Below are 21890 nucleotides of genomic sequence, written 5' to 3' on the forward strand. Positions count from 1 at the left end.
ACGCTGCACGAGAGCAACCAGCCAACCGAGCGAGACTCTCGGACATGATGGCCCCTTCAGCCGCTCTGAACTCCTTCAGGCGTTCCCGGATGCGAAGGCGCCCTCACGAAAGACGTCAACGGCGCATTGATGGGGTCCGCCTTCCGGTTTCACTCTCCATCCGACGTCGTGCTGGCGGGGCTGCGCAGCGGGCTTCGACCAACCCGTTATCCCTCCGGCTGCCTGGGCGCCACAAGAACTGCAGCAGCTCTCCTGGCCACGCTTTCCAGCGCAAGTGGCGCCATGACGCCATGTCAAGCTGCACTCTGGGGACAGCAGCAGCACCTGGCAACTGCAGCAATCTACCGTGCTTCTGGCTCCGGCACGAAAGGCTACGCTCCTGCAGAGCCCTGGCAAGTGATGTTTATTCATTCGCTGTGAGTGAATGTAGCTGCCCTGCCATCAATATTATTTGATACACGCAGATAGCACGCTACGTCACGGGATATCTTCATATTCAGTATAGGATGGGCCATTATGCCTTTCTGTCCTTTATCAGTCTGGATTGAAACCCTCCTCACAATATTCATCAGTAAGAATGGAACGGTCAGCCCTGTATTTTTGTTTATTCATTTTAATCCTAACGTTGGGGTCTTCGCGTAGGTAATTGTAAGTACGCTTTACAGATATAAATTTTACAAATATTAAACCACAAGAAACGTATTATCGAAGAAGTGCCTCTGTGTGCATGCTTGTATACATCTTTTGTGCGGATATTTTGTCCACGCAGTGGGCGTGGTTCTGCGTTTTTAATAAAGACTGAATAATTGTAGAAACTAAAATTTGATGAGGTAATAAGCAGTCATGGGAGCCCTGCAGTAGCCATTCTGTCGCTCTCTAGATGTCGAGGTCATGTGTTAGGTCCCAGACCAGCGGGGGGGGGGGGGGGGGGGGAGGGCAAATTCCTATCGGGGGCGGCATTAAAATCGCTCGTGCAAGATGGATTCGGAGCACGGTAAATAACCCCCGGCGATAAAATTATTGCCAAAGTAGTGCGACTCATCATTGAATAGCAGTTCCGACACCTAACTCCCGCCCAACCCACGCCGAGAAAAAAAAATGACCTGGCGCCCTATAACGTAAAACTATTCCAATATGTTTCTATTCCAATCTTCTGACGTCAAGTTTGCGCAACCGCCGACGCAAGCATCACGCGGTGACCCGCAGCGCTTCCTGAACGGCCCAATCAAACACTCCTACTTTTCTTTGCTTTCGAAATGAATAACATTGCCTACGTTGAAGTGTTTTACTTGTAATTGGGTGGCAGGAGGCGAGGAGCACGCTCAAGTGGACAGCGCTTCGATGGGGCCGAGCCACCGCACTGAGAGAAATAACCAGATGAAAAGGGTGCTGTCGGCGTCTGCGACTGGTCCGCTTTCTCTTGCTTAGCTTGCGGTGGCTGGTCGAAAATCGCGGCGTCGTGCAACTGAGGGTTAAGAATGCCACTCAAACGAATCCTCAACAAAGAAGAGCTGGAACAGTGGGATTGTAAACGTGCCGAAAGTGCTCAAAAAGGTTACACGGCCACGCAAGCAGTTTATTATACGCGAAAAAAAAACCATGCTCTCTGGCAGGTGCGAGTAGCCAGTGCCCGAAGGATCGGCAGCAGCCATGTTTTATTCGTTTGGGAACGAGGCAGGCTGCGGCTATTCAGAAGAAAATTCAGTTTTGTTCGGCATATTATTGCATCTTTAACGCGTGCACGTCACTTTGACGCGTGAGTTCTTGCGGTTTTGTGACGCCGCGTGACAAGCGGGTGAAGAAGGTGCAGCCCGAACACTTTTGACGAATAGCCGAGTGCTAATGGCGAAAACCGTCGAATCGGAAGTTACAATTTTTCTTTTGTTCTGTCAAATCATGCATAATCAGTGTGTGCACGTCATATCAGATGGGGAGCAATCGCGGTTTTCGTGAAATCGCGTGACAGACAGGTGAAGCGTGGGTGGTCCGAAAAAGTGTTTGACCGATCGCGGAGCGCTGATTTCAGAATTGGATTAGAAAGGTTTCGGATAATTTTACGTTATAGCGCCCCTGGTAGCTAACTGAATCATTTAGATGAACGACAAAATAATTTCATGTAAATGGCTGTTTCATTGTGTAGTTGCGCAAAGGGACCAAACATAGAAGCCGACTTAATGCTGGCGGGGCTACGCAGCGTGCATCGGCCAACCAGTTTTCACTCCGGCTGCCCGGGTGCCACAAGGACAGCAGCAGGTCTCCTGGCCACGTCTGCCAGCGCAAGTGTCACCATGACGCCATGTTGGGCTTCACTCTGGGATCAGCAGGAGCAGCAGGTGGCAACTCCAGCATCCTGCCGTGCTTCTGGCTCCGGCACCAAAGTCCCTGCCTCTGCCGAATGATGGTAAGTTGTGTTTCTTCATTCGCCATCAGTGATAAGAGCTGTGCTGCCGTCAAGGTGATTTCATAGGCGTCCATAGTACAGTGCGACCCGTGATATTTCTTTATTGACTTGACAGGGGAGTGGCCTCTTTGGGGCGCTCTCGGGATGCAGTTTGCATTCGGCTGGTTGAAACCAGGCGTTCTGAACACATTCGCGAGGTGTATTCAGAGCGACGCGCTCCAGCAGAGAGCGTTAGGAGGCGGTGCTGTATGCCTTCCACACGAAAGCGCCACCGAGATCCTAGGGAAGCTGGATCACGTGGCTACTCTGATGGCTCTGGCAGCAGCTAGCACGTTCTGCTGGGGCAGTATTTCTACGGCTCGAATCGCGAGAAGGCTCCGCATCGCTGTAAACCGGCTTGGAGCGTCGTAGGAACCACCAGAGTGTACCATAAGAGGCACCTTGTTTGGATTATTTGGATTAAAAGGCCTCTACTCATCAGGAAAAATTGAGAGGCATTTCAAGCGTTCAAGTATATTTTTAGGATTTGGTGCTTTCGTTAGAGAATATTCATGTTTTTTTTAATATGGCGTTTTACATGGCAGAACCACAATCTTATTATGACGCACGCCATAGTGGGGGACTTCGGAATAATTTTCATCTCCTGGTGGTCTTTAACGTGCAGCTAAGCCTAACTGCTCGGGTTTTTTCGCGTTTCGCACCAATCCAAACGCGCCCACCCTGGTCTAGATTCGTTCCCGCGACCTCCTGCTTTGGAGCGCAATACCATAGCCACTAAGCAACCACGGCGCGTTACAGAGAGTCTATATATGTCATTCTCAATGTTCGACAAACAAACCTTAAATCGAAAAAGTACCTGCTTGTCCAGTCAATAATATACGCCTTCTTTACATATGTTTCTCCCATTGAGTGAACGTCGGTCTGCACGATAAGAAAAAAAAATAATTCTAGCAGCTTTGTCTTCGTGGACAACTATTTTTGGCGCGAAAGCGAAAGCTAGGGATCCAAATCGCGACTTTTGCACCGCTGCAGGAAGTAGTCCCGCAGTACTGCTGACGTTTTCTTATGTTCAAAAACAGTCTTGTTTTTTTCAAAGCATAAAATTGGAACAATGCGTAAAAGTCAACAGTAAGCGACTGATATTTTACTGTTTTCGTTAGTTTACCCTGTTGAGTTCTCACATACTCGAGAAAAGAGCCCATTTGGGCGTCGGAGAAAGTCAAGATGGCAAACGAAAAATTGCGGAGGCGTCTTCTTGTCTGTGTTCGTCGCCTAAGGAGTTCCTGAGGAATTCTTACGTATAAGTACGAAGAGAAATATTCTGTAAAGGTTATTTATTTATTTATTTATTTATTTATTTATTTATTTATTTATTTATTTGTTTGTTCAATAACACCACTGAATGCCCTGCGGAAGAGGGTATTAGAATTGGGGGAGGGGGGCACGCGAACATACTGTTATAACAATTTCTAAAGAAAACAACAAACACACCTGAATACGCGACTAAATACGCAGACACGACTATGTGTAGTAAAATCACAGTTTGAATGAAACCAAATTAACAGTATATTAGCAGAAATTCGAACATTGAAGCACCTAGAACTCAGAATATATAAAAGGCAATCAAAGAGGATAATTCGAAAAGAAAATCTACCGGATGGCAAAGGTACCGAAGGAACACAACATAGAATATAACTCATTCAAAAAGAAAAGAAAAAAAAACTTTCACATTGCACAGAGACGTCACATTATGCCATGCGTACGCCGGATTTGTTGAAATTTTTCGGGGTGAACTTGAGTAGGCAATGTCTGATGGTAGGTTATTCTAGCGAAGTATGAATCTGGATATAAATGACTGAGCGCAAAGATCTGAGTGATACACACCGGGCTTTGACTTAGAAAGGGTGATCACGGCGAGAGAAAATGACAGAGCGTGAGTGAAAGAAGCCATCAATGCAAACGCTCGTGATGGTGAAGTTTACGAAAGAGTGATAGGTGCGCGTCTTTGCGGCGTAGTGAGAGCGGACGCAATTCGGCACGATTCTTTAAACATGCAGCACTATAGTGCGGGGGATAATTTGTAAAAGATAAAGCAAGCAGCACGGCTTACAAGGATTCATGGTTACGGACGATGGACTCCTGGTTCGGATCCCAGGTGGCGCATGCGTATTCGACTTTGAAGTATCACTAATGCGGTGTATATGGTGGATCTTTTTTGTTTAAGTGTAAACGCGCTTGCTTTAGTCTGTGTTTTATTATTTCAAATTTGCGGGCAACAGATGCAAGTTTAACGATGATGTGATGACGAACATATTGCATCACATTGCAAATTGACTCCTCAACAATCTTATTATCAAGAGGGTATGGCGTTGCAATACGAGACGTAGAGCGTGAAAATGACATGCACTTAGCTTTAGCATAATTTAAGGGCATTTACCAGTCTGAACACCATGTACTCAATGCGTTTAGGTGTGGTCGGAACCCTTCACGGTTAGAGTCAGTAGAAACTTTACGGAAAATGGCTGAATCATCGGCGAACCGTCTTATCAGGCAGGACATGCAGTCAGGTAAATCAATATTATAGACTATAAAAACCAAAGCACAAAGCACACTCCCTTGAGGAACGCCGGACGCAACTGGAATAAACGAGGTGTTGTGGTGTTCATGGTGCGGGTGTTCTTGTTCAAATTGGATTATTTCGCTAGGAACTATTTTCTACCCGCCTCTGTACTGCGCTTCGAGTGAGCGCTGGCCGTGTTAGTGGATTTGTCACACAATACAAGTGCCACGCAAGGATTACGAAGGGCTTGTTTTGTGCTGTCACGGTTATAGGACCTGTGGCCACGGCGAAGCTGCAGAAACTGCTGGACGCCTGAGAATCGCACGCAGCAGCACAACTAGCGTCATTGAGGAGGTAATGCATGGTATGTGCACATCGCCCATTGGCGACGTAGATAAATAGATTATTGGAAATAAATGTGGCTGAAAAACAACGTACCGAAGGTGGGGAACCATCCCACGACTTCGCATTATGCGCCCCAGGCTCTACCAGATGAGCTACCGCAGCGCCGTTTGCCCATCTACATTCTCGGGTATTAATGTGTTACTACTAGAACTAATCCTGGGAGTCTTAGCCAGCGCCACCACTCGCCAGCCTTGGCGGCGTATGTGGCACACCCTTTCTGCCAGGGGCGTCACGAGCACGTGATCTTTTTGGGTGAAGACAACGCATGCTACCTTAAGGCATCAATGTTGCCGGATTCAAGACGCTTGTTATGTAACAAACGAGAATTACTAATAAGGAATTATCATTTCTTTAATTCAATCAGTGAGTACAAGCAATTTTTCGTACGTTTTCTTTGGTGTGACTGTTTGGTGGCTTCTTATGATCTCATTATTCAAAATCAGTCGCCTCGGTTAACCTCCTTTCTTCTCGTTTATTATATAACGAAAGTCTCGACTCTCCAAGTCAACATTAAAGGCAACATTGATGCCTTCAGGTAGCGTGTGTGGGTTTATTGACCAGTTGCCTTCACGCAAAAAAGATCACGTACTCGTGACTCTTGCGGCAGAAAGGATGTGCCACATCCGCCTCCAAGGTTTGCGAGTGGTGACGCTGGCTAACACTCCCAGGATTAGTTCTATTAGTAAAACATAAATAGCCAAGAAAGTAGATGGGCAAGCGGCGCCACGGTAGCCTAACTGGTACAGCATGGCGCGCTTAACGCGAAGACGTGGGATCGTTCCCCACCTTCGGCATGTTGTTTTTTCATGCACATGAATTTCCAATAACCTATTATTTCTTTAATTTATTTGGTGAGTACAATTAATTTCACCTATGTTTTTCTTGGTGTCATTGTTTGTTGACTTCTTATGATATCATTATTCAAAAATCGGGAACCTAGTTTAGCCTTCTTTCCTGTCCTTTATATGGGTAATAGATGGTTCATTTATGATGCCAATCAGGACAAGATTCTGGAGCTGAAGAGATAGCACAGCGGTATGAGACTGCCGTCTGGAAAGACCTCAATTTGATAATACTTAATTGCCGCAGTATAATAAATAAAATTGACGCATTTGATGTCTCGGTTTCTTCTTTTAAGCCACGCGTTGTAATCGGCACTGAATCTCAGCTACATGGATCTATTCGCAATGCCGAAAATTCTCCCTCACATTACTACGCCTTCCGCGCTGCTTAGCTACAGCCCGGACGGGAAACTCCGAGCCGAAGAGGTCCCTGTCACGCATCGCCTGGCGGCCATCTGGCCTTCCTGACGAGTCCGTGAATTAGCTCCCCACTCTGACGAATAAAGTTGTCTCTCTGTCTTGCACTCTGATCAGAATACACACAGGTGCCTTCAGCCTTGTCCGCTTTCGGCGTCTTTCGAATCTTGCGAATCCGCGCGGCGTAAATTCAAAATCAACACTGGCGGTTGTCTGGCCATGGCCGCTGTGTATCCCTCTCATTTGCCGAATAATCGTGCACGTTTTTAAGCAGGTATTTTTGTGCTTTTTTTTTGTGGACAACAAATCACGGCTTTGTAATTGGGGGACATGTCAACAAACCTCAAGTTTTATGGTAAGACAGTGGTTTTATGGTAGGAATTTGTAAACGGGAACGCTTTGTCTACAGAATTTGCGGAAATCACAGCCTCAAGTATTCTAAATCAGCGTGTGACTGAAACCACGTGACAAAGGAACACGAAACCTCCAATGCTCGACTTCTTCTTTGCAAGCCCTGGACCGCTTGTTTCGAATGTCGAAATAATTCCCGGTATATTGCCATCATAATTTCTTGTTCCGCATGGATTGCAGTTCGCCTCCAAAGCACCATATATAGGGGGCCCAGGAAGGTTTATCGTTATGATAATGAAGACAATGCAGCAATAAAATGCGAACTTACATTGTATTTGCCAAAGTTCTCGAATACAGTGTATTCCAGAGATTGCGATGGCATGTGACTGCTCTGACAACTAAATTCATTGCGTTGATAAACGCTTTTGTCCCTTCTGAAGTCATAACACGAAACGGGCGTCAAGACAAGCCTTGGATGAATAACAATGCTAGAAAGCTTATTGAAAACGACAATGCCACCGTTCTTCCTACAGGAGAAGTCAGAAGCTACGGGTGCATGTAATTATGAAGACACTTAATTAGGAGAATGACGCAAAGCTAACGCTACTTTAAAAAAAAAAGGCTTTTTCGATTCACATGGCTTAACACTTCATAAACACGACGGAGCGCTGAAAATTTTTCAAGAATAGTGGCCGGGAGCAGGAATATATTGCGAGGTTACATTCAGACAGTACTACATACAGTAGCAGACAACTATAAGAAGGCATGCTGTTTTATTCGTTATTTGCCGTCTGTGTTCACACACCCCTACTATGGCTCCACTACAGCATTACACGGAGTTAAGGCTGGAGCACATATCTGATGTTCAGTTTAACTATGACAGTGTCGCAAAATTTCTTAGAGGGCTGAGTAATTCCAGCCACGGTTAATTTACCCGTTGCTTTCCTTGTCTTTAATGTCATTTGGCTTTCTTAATATCGTCAAATTATATATATATATATATATATATATATATATATATATATATATATATATATATATATATATATATATATATATATATATATATATATATATATATATTCATTCAAGTGTGCAAATTAGGTTGTTTGCGGACGACTGTGTGCTTTTTAGAGCAATCACTTCAACAGATGATCGAATTGATTTAAATACGTCTCTAGCTGGCATTAATGATTGGTGCAAATTGTGGGGAATGCGGCTTAACGCTGAAAATGCGGTCTTTCTTCGCTTTACTCCTCAGAAAACTCCACTAACCTTTAGTAACACGATAGGTTCGTTGCCTTACATAAAGAAACAAAATATACGTATTTCGGTGTCACAATTACTAACAATTTATCCTGGAATTTACACATTGATGATATGTGTTCTTTGGTCATGCGTAAATTATATTTTTTGCGACATAAACCTAAAAATTCCCCACGTAACGTATAAATGCTTGCTTCTTATTCATTAATTAGACCGAAACTTGAATATGCATGTGTTGTTTGGGACCTGTTTACTATGCAAAATATTAAATGTCTCTAAAGGGTACAGAAGACAGCCGTGCGATTCATATGGTCAAAATTCTCACGATATGACTCTCCCTCACAAATAATGCGTGATAATGGCATCGAAATCCTTGAGCAACGAAGGAAAAACTTAAGAATTCGATTTCTTTCCAATTGCTTTTGAATGTAGATTTACCAATTATTCCTGCATCCTATCTATCTAGTTCAACGTCTAGGCTTACTCGACACATTTAGCACGGACGGATGTATTAGAGCATTCATTTTTCCCCCGAACTATAACAGGCTGGAATAACTCGTTGTTGCCTGTTTCAATTGACTGATGCATTATATTATTGTTGTGTCTAGCCACCCTACTTGGACCTGAACTAGGTCTACAGTATGAAATAAATAAATAAAATAAGGAAATAAATAAATAAATATATATATATATATATATATATATATATATATATATATATATATATATATATACAGCGTGTTTCAGCGAACCCATTTAAATATCTTTTAAAGTTGACAGTGGCAGATATCACAATTCTAGTTGATGAGATGGTCTACTCGAAGCGGCGGACAATACTCGCACAAGAAATCGCGATGCAAAATCGACTAATTAATAAAAATCCACTAATTAAGATTTTAACTAATTACGTTATGGCGCATATTACAATTTACAAATTCTAGCCGTGGAGTTCGCAAGGCGGATCCACTTGGACAGAATTTTCAAGACGACACCGGTTTCGATATATAAATTCCCGAACTTCGCGAAGAAATGCATTGGCATTCCAGTTAATTTCTTTAACAAACGTAGTTTCATGCACTGAAGCACACAAGTAACTGGAACGCCAATGCGTGTCTACGCAAGGTTTGGGATTTTATATCTCCAAACTGGTGTCGCTCTCAGAATTCGGTTTAAGCGGATCCGCCTTGCGAAATCCACTGCTACAATTGTAAATTGCAATATGGGCCATAAGATAATTAGCTAGAAAAGTTAATTAGTGATTTCGCAATAATTTGTCTATTTTGCATTTCAATTCTTCATGCAAGCAGTGTCCGCCGCTTCGAGTAGACCGGCTCATAAACTAGAATTGCTATCTGCCGCAAGCAACCTTTAAAATATTTTAAAAGTGTTCGCTGAAACACCCCGTATATATATATATATATATATATATATATATATATATATATATATATATATATATATATATATATATATATATATATATATATATATATATATATATATATATATATATATATATATATATATCTGTGCGTGTGTAAACTTCGAACAGTGCAAGAAAGCGACGACTCAGCAATAACTTAATTCCCGCCTTTTTTTTTACTTGGACGCGCAGCAACGACAGAAACCGCATTAAATGGCTGCCAGTGCAGTTATGAAACGCCTCGGTGTTCTCGTACAGACCTCAGATCAGCTAACAACGCACGGGCGTGCTGCCTGAGATACCATTCGGCCCTTCTACTGACACGCTCGAAATCTGCGAGATTACCCACGAATGCACGCAAAATGGCCGCGTGATTGGCCGCTCGAGGCACTTTGCTTTGTATTCGCGCGCTCCTTTCAGGCTCGGAAAAACTCTTCTTTTATAGCACGTATTGAGCAACCAAAAGCTTTAGTGGAAGTTTTCCGTGTTCCTCTACATGTTTCTCACTGACGCTCTTCATCTAAATATAACATTTGAGAAGCTGATCAAGTAATTAAGAGTAATTATGTGATTAGGCGGAATGGAAAGAATAATCTGAGTACCTCCATGCCACGGCGAACAGCATTACCGTCGTTAGGTCCAGCTACGTGGCATTCGCGTATTTTTTAAACCTTGGTGCATGATAGTTGGGACACCTTGCTGTTTACCTGCTGCACAGATTCATTCGTGAAGAAATGCTGAACAATGCTCACTGGAAGCAGCAGGCTGGCTGCTTTTCTATATGCTTTACTGTATGCTTTACTAACCAAAAACCTCTCCGGGACAGACCACATTGCAGCCATCTGCGCAAAAGCTTCAAAGAAATTAGGTTAACTACGTCGTTATCTGGGTAATTCGTCTTCCAACATCCACAAGTTGGCCTTTCAGCCATTTGTTCGTCCACCAGCTCGTGTATGCATAATCCATTTCGTCCCCACATCCTACCTACTTAATCGACATGCTTGAATCAGTCAAGAACCGAGGGGCCCGTTTCGTGTCGCGTAGTTATAGCCACCACTGCAGCGCAACGCAAATCAAACTCGATCATTCCCTCCAGCTTTTGGTTCTTCGCCGTAATATCGCTCCGATATCCTGGTTTCGCAAATATGTTTATAATGCCACACAATCCGCACTGCATATCCAGATCGCCTAAAACACGTCTAACCGATTGAATTACTACTTAAGTTTCGCACTCATATACGGTACGACACATGATTTTAACTTTTCCGCACTCCTTACGGCCATTCGCTTGTGGAACAATCTTTCTGAAAACATTGCTTCCGAGTCAGATAAACAAAAATTTCCTCGTCTCCTACACGAGCACTTTTCCTGAACGCGCTTACAAATCACTTGTTTCTAGTACTTGGCAATGTGCTTCGAAATTCTTGCGATGTTTTTTATTTCTATTGATGCATTGTTATCTCATTCTTATCAATTGGTATTTTATGCTGCGTCACGTGTTCACTTGTATGCCCTGTATATATTATTGCTTTTTTGCTTCTTTTCCAGAAGTATCTCTTGAAGCATTGTATTCCTTGATCTGTTCAATTTTCCTGTATTTTACTTTCTAGTATTAGTGGCTTACGTTAATTTTACTCGTGTGTTTTCCTTGAAGTGTACCTTGGTGGCATTTTATTACTTCAACTTTTCCTTTTTCATGTTTTGATCTTTCTAGTAATGTTGAAAAGCCCTGCATTGGGACGTATTTTTGTACCAGACTTCAAATGGCTGCTTACTCTTCCTTTTTATGCATTTGATTTTCTAACCTCCTTACACATTGCCCCCATATGGCCTTGAATGTATTTTATGTAAATAAATAAATAAATAAATAAATAAATAAATAAATAGGGGGAGCCGACAAAAAATATCTTTCCAAAGTGTTCTGGAACTTGTGCTCCGTGAACACTGGCAGAACACAGCAATGATTCCAGCTATACATGCTGTGCCTCCGTGTCACCAGAGAAGCCGTATGGTGTCACGAAAAAAAATTAATGGGAGCAACTAAGCAATCGTTGCGTGTGAATGCGAGAGCATAACGTGTCGTTGAGGTATGTCGCCGAGTTTAATGCAGCGGCAAAATTTTGCCGAGTTTAGGGCTGCTGCGTTATGTTTCGGAGGTTAATGTTGCTTCTGTGAGGTCGCAACAACGCCAGACGACAAACAGGCCGTAGTGCGATCTCTCAGCTGAGTTGTACTTAAAGTATAGTGTTTCCCTTGCGTTGAGTGTTATTTCTCGATGACTACACTTGGTCGAGCGATGCCAGTATTTTTTTCCGATCCGGCACCATAGTGTCGGCACTAAATTTCTTCATCGGTTTCGTAGGCGAACTTCACCTCATACTCCTGGGGGATGTCGTAGTCGTCGTCATCCGAGGGGCACCTTAAGCGCGCTGCATCTTATTCGTCGACGGCGTTGGCGGGATCCCGACAACGCGAAAGGCAGAGTGAGTTGCTGCAGCTCGCCTCCAAGGTAAATACACCGGGTAGGGAAGCTTCCATAGGAGCCTATACGTGCAAAAACATGGTGGTATGGATGGATGGATGGATGCCGTCAGTGTGCCCTTTGGAACGGAGAGGTGGGTTGCGCCACCAAGCTCTTCTTATTATATTGCCTAATGTCCTACCTTTGATAACAAAGAAAAAAAAAGGAAAGGAGAAAAAAATCACGATGAATTCCCATAATCCTTCCATAACCCCTATTGTAAAATTTGTTCTTCATGCCTCGGTTGTTTGTCGTTTGCCTACTTTTTATTCACCAATCTTCCAATCGCCGCTTACTAATCTCTTCTGCGCACATATTTACGTTACCCCTGCTCTCGCTAAATCCATGTTCTTCAAGGAGGCCTGAGATGCCTAAATCGACCGCTGGGCAGATACCTTTACATTCGAATAAAACATGCTCTATAGTTTCCCTATTTTTACACCAGAAAGCACATGCGTCTTCTTCCGTCTTATATCTCGCTTTATAAGTGCGTCTTCTAAGGCATCCCGCTCTCGCTTCGAAAAGTAAGAGCTTCCCTTGAGTTATCATGAATTGTTTCTTTTCCGATTTCGCTTTTTTTTGCTATGAAGTAGTTACTCATGGCGGGTTTCTTTTCCAATGCCGCCACCCATGAGATTATCTCAGCCTCTCTGACTTTCCGCTTGATGTTCTTTGTTGCCATGTTGCTCACCATACAGTTCGCATACTTGCTGGAGGGTTTCCTAGTTCTTTTCCTCCACTGTGAATCCATATTTCTTTTTCTTTTGTACAAATACCTGAAAACACTCCCAGCCCGTTTAACTTTTCTCCATATTAGTCAGTAGTTATTCATATTCAATTTTACGTTGAGGTTCTCTCACTTCAAAGCTTGCCCATCCCGTATCTCCCTGCACAGCTTCATTTGTAGTCTTCCCGTGAGCGCCCAAGGAGAGGCGTCCCTCTGACCTTTGGTTGCCATCGAGTCCCGATTGTACCTCTGATTTCAAGCTAACAACCGCATTTTCTAATCTAAGTCCTGGAACCACCAAATTTTTCATATACCCCGGAGCACCTCCTAACTATTGTATTCCCATAGCCCTCTGTGTTTCATTAAAGACGTATTTCTCTTCCCGTTTGCTGTTTTTTTTCCTGTGTTTCCAGATATCAATCTGGAAATGGTTATATACAGCACATGGTTTATCGTTTATACACAAACCAAGGTATTTACATATTTACATTCTTTTTTCCGAGGTATTTCCTGGCCCCGCTGCAGTCTGTTCACTGTTTTCATTGAATTCCATAACACATGGTTTTTAACGCTACATTTGCGACCTAAATTCTCGCTTTCCTGTCCACCGATATTAACAAGACGTTGCAAATCACTTCGCTTGTTAGCTAGCAACACAATGTCATCCGCATAAAACAAACCTGGAAGCCACTGCTCTACTGCTACACCCACCTGTTTGCATAAGAGATTAAACGGGATATTAATTCCCTCTAGCGCCCTTTCCATCCTCACCAGGGCACCTTCGCCTCAGTCCCTTGCTGATATCAACTTCCTCCTCGCTCCTCATCCTTTTCCATTCAAAGCAAACAATATTTTCTAGGTAAATCTATCTCAAAACCTCTATACAGTTATCGCCCAAGCCTTCCCCTTCCAGAATATCCCACAAAATTTGGCGATTTACCTTTTCATACGCTCACCTAATGTCGAAAAAGGCCACGTATAACGGTGTCATTTCTACTTATTTCTTCTACTCATTTCATTTCTAATAACTTATCGAGACATTTAATTATTCTGAAGCCATTCTGAATTTATCCTAAAATGCTGCTATTCTCTGCCTATGCTTGCAGCTTTAATTTAATTGCCTGGATTGCAAGCCCATATATTACCAATGTAATGTTGAACTGTCCATTTGAGCGAATTCCATCTTCCTCTCCCTTACCTTTATAAATTAAATGATGGCGTAAATCTTGTGTCGTTTTTCTGCCGCGGCTTTCTGACGATTGTGGGGTGGCTGAATGAGCCAAGTAATCATCTCGCTTTCAAAAAGAAAACAAAGAAAGAAGCTTGAGGTGTTTCACCTTCCAAACCCGATCCACACATGATGATCACATTAAAGTTTTATGGAATTTTTAAACACAGCCTGTTGCAGATAACGTAATGCTAGTCATTCAGCTTGATTACTCAGAGAGACGGCCATTCCCTGCACGAGAAATGGAAAGATGATCTCCCGGCGGTATAAGTACTATCGACGTATACACGAATGCAAACGCAGCTCTAAAATAGATGAAAACAAAAGTCAAGCTCGAAGTATACGTAATAGGTAATGTTGTATAATGGGGACACTGAAAGTTGCAAGTTAACTTTAACGACTACATACAAACAGAAACCGTGCTAACCCCAATGGTGCAGTATCTACTCCTGGCCGCAGCGGTTGCTATTCGACGGGGCAAAGTGCAAAAACGTGCGTTTACCATGCATTGGGTGCAAGTTAAAGAACACTACAACGTGCCACATAATCACATGGTAGTTCTTGTGCTTAAAACCCGTGAATTTAATTTTAGAACGCAGCTCTTAGGCGTTCGTTCCTACGGTGAGCGTCGGTGTCACGGAGCGAACAAGCACATTGAAAGATGAAAAAGGGCGACAGCGAAGAGAGCGCAAGGAGGAAAGCGGCGGAGGAGGGCAGGGTGAAAGCTTAAAAATAAGAGCGTAGTTGCTCGCAAGACGCGCCTTGCGGCGACGATGACAACGCGATGGCGCCGCACTAGCGTGCGTCTTCTGGGAAGTCAGTCTACGACGGCTGCTGTGAATAGCGCCTGTGCGTTACCTACGTGCTGCCTCTCGCGGTCCCCCGATTAGCGACGCAGTCGCGCTACACTTCGCTCCGTTTGAAACATGCCACATGAGACAGATTGCACTCCCCAGCCAGTATATTGCGAAATGAAAACACGTATAGAGCTGCACTCAAATTTCGCATTAGGGAGCATTGCAATCTTCGGTGAACTTGTAATATACAAACACCTTCTCCATCGCATCAAAGATAAGAGAGAAACTCTAAGAGTCAGCGAGTACACTTATTTTTATCTCGAACCGTCGCTCTCTTATTTGGTGCACTCTACGCGACCGTCACGCGAAATTATGTAATATATGTAAATTGAGGCACATCACATTAACATGATAAGCTAGCTAGTTCGACTATACCTTGAATCTCAAACTTACGAGTGCGGATTTTGTTAACGCGTCAACTTCTCATTGAACAAATATCTAACATCAAGATATAAACCCACGCCATACGTTCACTATACCTGCCGTCTCGCCAGCTTCGAGCAATAAAGCGAGAATCGCCAACGAGGATCGGAAGCGGGCTAAGTGTGGCAAAGAGCGTACGTACCCTTGGCGGCGGACAAACGGAGAGCCTTTCGTTGTTCGCCGCAAAGAGCCGCTTGTCGCTCCAGGGTGACTCACACGAACCACAGTATTCGCTGCTCTACAGGGATCTGGCAGTACGGAGTTATGCGGGGAAGTTTCGCGCTTGACGACTCGCGTGTTGGCCTCACCAGCTTCAGTGAGTTTGTACGGAGAACCCACCTCTGAGTGACGACGAGTCCGAGGGTTTGTGGGCTGTCGTGCTCGAGCCTGAAAAATGGCGAGACGTGGAATGTAGGAGGACGGGGCAGCGCAGTTGCCCATCGAATAGGAGCTGCGCATATGCAAGAAATCTTGAATTCAGATCTGCAATGTTTACTCGCGACGAGGCGGCACGGGGTGAATTTATATTCCAAGTGCCTCAATGCGTGGCCAATAGCGTTTAGACTCGGGCACTGCAGCCGCAAGCCACGCGGAATGCTGCCGATTGGGAAACAGCGCGGAGTGTCGCCTCCGATCCCAGCTTGGCAACAACGGAGAACATCGGGACAGCGGCGCAGGAACCCGCGCAACTGCGCCAGCGAAATAATGCAGAAACGAAGATGCCGAATGAACAGAATAGTTCTAAACATGAAGAGTGCGACCAATGGTAACAAAATTATTTGTAAAAATATGCAGATCCAACACACTGTCATAAACAAACACCGTATGCGATGCATTTTGCAAGTTGCTGGCTATCCAGCTTCGTTTGGTGTCGCGCAAAGCATTGCCAGCTGGAACAACGTGTTTATGTAATGCGAGAAGTTGTGTGGATTATGCGAGTCTGTGTGACCATGGCCGCAATATGGCACCGATGACAGTGAGGACGATCGCATGACAGTGGTGACGGCATTCTTTATGCTCCGGCCTTTAGACGTGACTTAACGACATGCTGTTGCGTGCTCCAGGGTAGCGTACCTTACTGCTGCCGAGAAGTAGCGGCGCCTGCCTATCGAAGCTCGACCGACATTACTTATTGGGTAGCGTGACGTTGTCGGCGGGCTGGAGGCATCCGGTAGATCATGGCGACCAAGCAGGGGCGAGACGATTTGCTAGTGCGAAACTTGCACGGTTTATTCAAAGGTAGTTGAAAGAAAATAAGAAAAGCATGAAGTATGAAGTCTCAAGTATGAAGTCTCTCAAAGTACATTTCGGAGCCCCTTAAATAGGCTCTCTGCAACTGTGGGCGGGATCTTGCTTCCGTCGAATGACACGTGACAGGCACGGAGAGAGGTCGCCCGTGGGCTCCGGCTGAGGAGGTAGAGTGAATGACCTCTCCGGCGCCGTGGGGTCCGGCCAAGAGAAGGTGAAGGGGATGAGGTAAGCACACACGATGCCACGACCATGAGAGGCGACGGGGATGAGGTCGCTCGTGGGCTCCGGCTCAGGCGGTAGGGTGAATGACCTGTCGCCACGTGGTGTCAGACGCGAACCCTAACAATGCCTATTCCTGGACCCTACATAGGGAATTAAGCGAAAGAAACAGGGACTATTAAGTTATCTGCTACGAAGTGTTATACAATCGTACGTACCTAAACATATATATGTTATGTGGTTTATGTTAAAATGATTAAACCATTTGAACTCCGGCAAGGAAACGTTAATACATGTTTGACCTCCATGGAATAGGAAGGTGGCATATAGAAGTTCGCCCGCCTTCTGAGTAGTGTTAGCTGCCACGCTGAAATAACTGGGGATAGTGGACCGATCCAAAAGCGGCATAGTCTTGCACAACATCTCAAAGTGTTGTCTGCTACGACGGAAGAATGCGAGAAACTGACACGTGACGGAAGGGCCAGACGACTAATGCAGCTAGCCGGGAAGTCCGCTTTAGCACGAGAGAAGTGTAGCCAGTCACAGTACGGTTAGTGGGCGCTGCGGCACCAGTTGCGTACGCCACCTATAGACCTTTTTTTTTTCATGGGCGCCGCCATATTGCGCAGGCAGCGGCGTCATCTATTAGCACTCTGATTTCACCGCCATGCTGACTTCGGAGAAGTGCGATGTGTTGTATGCCAGGTATACGCTCTGCGGCGGTTGCTTTGGGGTTGCCGTGGCCTACTTAAGGCTCACTCACAGTAGGCCGACCCGACCCCGATTTCGGTCTTCCAACTATCGGCGACAGGGTTTTTTTCCTTCGAGTCAGCGCTTCTGTAACACTGCACCGACGCCGACCAATCTGCCGACGGCCTGCAGATTGTTCGGCACCAGCACACTGTGACAGAAGCGCCGACAAAAAGGAAAAAAAAACGCTGTCGCCGACAGTCGGCAGACCAAAATCGGGGTCGGGTCGGCCTACAGTGAGTGATCCTTTAGCAATACGTGGCGTCTTCTAAGTTGAAAACGATTCTGTGATAATTATGAAATGATTTATCTGGACACGGCCAGATTTGCTGCCGCTCATGAGGCGGACGGAGCACAGATCACGTGGGCGTGCGCTTGATCCTCCAATCAACGTCCGGCCGACTAGTTGGCTGTGTATTCATATACACAACGCAACGAATGGTGGTGTAGTTTTATGCAGTACAGTGTAGAAAAAGGTACCATATCGCAGTTTTTTATGTAAATGTCATTGCTCGCGTTTGTAAGCTATTTGATGCAGCGTTTTCTCTCGATAATGTCGTAGAAAGAATGCACTGCTGCAGCAAAGCGAAACGAGAGGGGCAACATTTTTTGTTTATGGTTACATAAGGCTCCCCTTTTCACTTTCCTCATTTCACGGTGACCACTGCTGATTATAATAAATTTTGGGGTTTAACGTGCCAAAACCAGCACAGCATTATGAGGCACGCCATACCGGGGGCCTCGGGAAATTTTGACCACCTAGGGATGTTCAACGTGCACCAATTGCACGACACACGGGTGTTTTTGCATTTCGCCCCCATCTGAATGCCGCCACCGCGGCAGGGATTCAATACCGCGATCTGGCGCAGCGCAAGGCCATAGCAGCTAAGCCACCGTGGCAGGTTGATCACTCTTGTCTACATTTCGGAGATTGTGTGCTACTGGACGTGTACGAGTGTTTTTTTTTGTGTTGTTCCTTGGTCACTTGAAATATATAAAACCTGCAGTAGCATATGCCGAGCCTTTATATCGTCTAAACTCTTCGGTTTCGGTAAAAATTTTACTCACCAGCGGCCAAGTATTATCACAAGCTGGTTAATGTATACAGTTGCCTAGGGATATGTTCTTGAAGTACGAAAGCTTTGTGCACGATTGGCCGGCATAGGCTATGCGGTGCAAATAACGCAACACGAGATTGGTCATTCAAGAGGCTATTCGAAATGGTTGCTGTCGAAATGGTTTACAAAAATTCACACGCCGCGGTTGGTGTATGCGCGTCGGACGCTTGCGCTGCCAGGACTAACTGTATACTTACTGCTTAGACCAAGCACTACACAGTGCTTGCCCAAGTGCACCTTGTACGAGCTGACATCGCGTAATTACTTAGCAGAATCAGCTAAAACATCACTAAATCATTTTGCAGCGTGCACATGGTGATGACACATTCAAGCAGCATTGCGCCGCGGCAGACATGATTTCCTGTGCGCTGGACTGCACACCTAAACTTGACGACGAAGGTAAGCCACATATACTTTTGTTTTGAAGATGATGTACACCCTTCGGTCTGGATATAACACGGACGAGCATTTTCACGGCTGGAAAGTCGCGAAAGCACAGCGCCACTCGTGCTTTCCGTCAACACATAGTGACATCATCGGTGCGAAGCAAGTAAGTGATGAAAAGAAAGAACAAGATAGAAAACACCTACTGGTGCGAAAGAAATTCGCCTCTGTGTTTTTAGCTTTTTTTCTGCCGGCATTATCTCACCAAACTTTGAATGTCTCGAAGGCAAAAGACGTTCTGATACGGTAATTTTCCTACGGAAAGTCCTTCGCGTGTATTTACTTTTCTTATAGGTAATGAAAGAATAGAAATTGCAACTTAAATGAAGGCAAGAGTAGAGCAGCGTAGTGATTTATTGAATACAAAATGAAACACTTTGAATCAGAGCAGACACGTCCGCTGTCACAAGTCTGCAGATTCTACATTTATAGATCTTATGTGCAGTCTGGTGAATTTAGATGCCGCATTTGTAGAGTCAAAAGGCGATGATTTCATTATTCTTACTTTGTAAACGCATTTGCTGTATGTATCTGCTTCTGCTGTGTACCGCCATCATTGAAGTCACAATTTCAATTCTCCCATTGCGAAACCCAACTTCCCAACTAGTTGTTTGAGTGGTCTGGCGCTTGCGTCATCCTGTGCCAGTTTGCCGCATTCTTGTCTCGAAGCAGGCAGCACTTTGAGATGTTGTGGAAGACTGAGCCGCTTTTGGTATCGGCCCGCTATCTCCAGCTATGTGCGCGTAGCAGCTAACACTTTACGTAGAACATTGGCGTAGACAGGGTGAAGGTTTGAGGACTCGACCCCTCCCCCCTCCTTCCCGAAATATTCTGACGAAACCTCTTCCCCTTTCCCGCGGAACAGAACCTTTCTGGAGGTGCGCTCCGAACGAGTGACATGGATGAAAGGGAAAGATTGATATGAAAGCAAGGCGAAGGCTAGGTGCGGTCCCAAAGGGGAGGAGGGGGTTGTCATGTCACCGTACCTATATTATAGTAGAGTTTGCTTGCCTTTCCACGTGACCTTTTCCATATCTCCCCTTCCCTTCCCCCTCCTTGTATGGGAAGTAGGAGCGAAGATTGACAAGGCTGTTATTCACTTGTTTCGCGATAGCGTCAGTTCTACCCATTCTCTGCCTCCTCTTTTCCCTCCTCTCTGCCATTATATCTGCCTTCCCTGTGGACATGGGTATAGCAGTAATGTAAGCGCTGCAATTTCTGCAGGGCATCTACGGGGGGTCACGATAAATGTTGAAGGGTTTGACGGTGACTAATGGAAAATTATGGTAAGGGGAGTGGAGTGATGCATGCGAGGAGGGGGGAACGCGCATAAAAGGCGCCAAGAACAAAGTTGGCGGATAATTATTGACATATATGGAGAGCATCTCGTCGCTGCCCGAACGCTCAACACCAGACGGCCACGGCCAGTCTCCCAGGTTAGGCTCACCTACCTCGTCGTAACACGTGGTGCTGGCTGCGGAGAGCCCAGCCTAACTAAACGTCTCGGCAATTTTCAGAATAGACGTGTTAGCAGACACGACGCTTTCAAATCACTTTGAGGTATTGGCCGTTATTTTAATGCCGACAACGAATGCCGTAATCTTCACAAAGGGTAACGTAAGTACAGCGCAATAGTTTTTTGGGAAGGAAAAACAAACAGACAGGAAAGCTGTCTTTCAACACAGGAACTTTCAACACAGCTTCCTGTTTAGAACCCTTTGCTTCACAAAGGCTTCTAAACAGGAAGCAGCCTGCTTCGGACTGTCTGCCTCATCAGTCCCCGAGTGTGATGAAATAACAATATGCTTCGCGTGATGACTATACAATAGTTACTTTCAAACAACTCCTCAAACAAATCGGATAGCAGGTCACCAAAAGTCAGCGAAAGCTGCATTATGCGGTACTATCGAAGTTCTAGAGCAAATCTTCGTTCCTTCATTTTGAAATCTAGAAAACTACAGCATGCCCACAACGCCGAAAGCGCCGTTGAGGGAAAGGAAACTTGCAAATTAGTGCCCGCCCTCTCACGTACGTAGCCCTGAACGAACCCCTCAGTAGAAGGTGTGGCTGGAAAACAACGGTGATCTCCACTGTTGCCTGTACTGCAACAAGTCCGGCCTGCAAACGAGAAGACGCACGATATCGTTTTTGTATGGCCCTGTTTTTAGCACTGCTCGTTTTTCCAAGACATGTACCAGCTAGGTCATCGACATACAGTATATAGATGGATCAATTCATAAACAAATTTGTAGCTCTTTTTAATATCATCATTTTTAAAAATAGCATAAGTAAGCGAGAATAAATATGGTCAGTATGGCAGCAGAATGTCGTGCTGCATCCTCGTTGTTAAAGCATTCTTGCCCGAGGATTGCTGGAGTTTTCCTTTATATATATATATATATATATATATATATATATATATATATATATATATATATATATATATATATATATATATATATATATATATATATATATGTGTGTGTGTAAAAGAAACAGAGAAGGCGGGGTAGGAGTGGTAGTTGTCGGCGGTAACCCCTCCATCCTCCTCCGAAATGCCTTTCTGGCTACGGCACTGACGTAGATGGTGGACGACATTGTACCGCCTTCGTGCTCAACGCAGGTCTAACTGGTTTTAAAGTTTTTTTTTTTTGGCAGAGTACAAACTGCACCGTCGTTTGAACATA

The 21890-nt window shown here is 44.8% G+C and overlaps 1 protein-coding gene across 2 annotated transcripts in view; it reads left to right on the plus strand.

Moving 5' to 3' along the window:
• Positions 1-248: 248 nt before the first annotated feature.
• Positions 249-21890, plus strand: part of LOC142567907 (uncharacterized) — a 121952-nt gene continuing 100310 nt past the window's right edge. For both annotated transcript variants that reach the window (XM_075677998.1, XM_075677997.1), the window contains exons 1-3: positions 249-392; positions 2195-2401; positions 5234-5325. In XM_075677998.1, the coding sequence (XP_075534113.1) occupies positions 291-392; positions 2195-2401; positions 5234-5302 (378 nt within the window). In that variant the 5' untranslated portion in view covers positions 249-290 and the 3' untranslated portion in view covers positions 5303-5325. The remainder of the gene's footprint in view (positions 393-2194; positions 2402-5233; positions 5326-21890) is intronic.

This window comes from Dermacentor variabilis, unplaced genomic scaffold (assembly GCF_050947875.1).
Source record: "Dermacentor variabilis isolate Ectoservices unplaced genomic scaffold, ASM5094787v1 scaffold_15, whole genome shotgun sequence".
NCBI lineage: Eukaryota > Metazoa > Arthropoda > Arachnida > Ixodida > Ixodidae > Dermacentor > Dermacentor variabilis.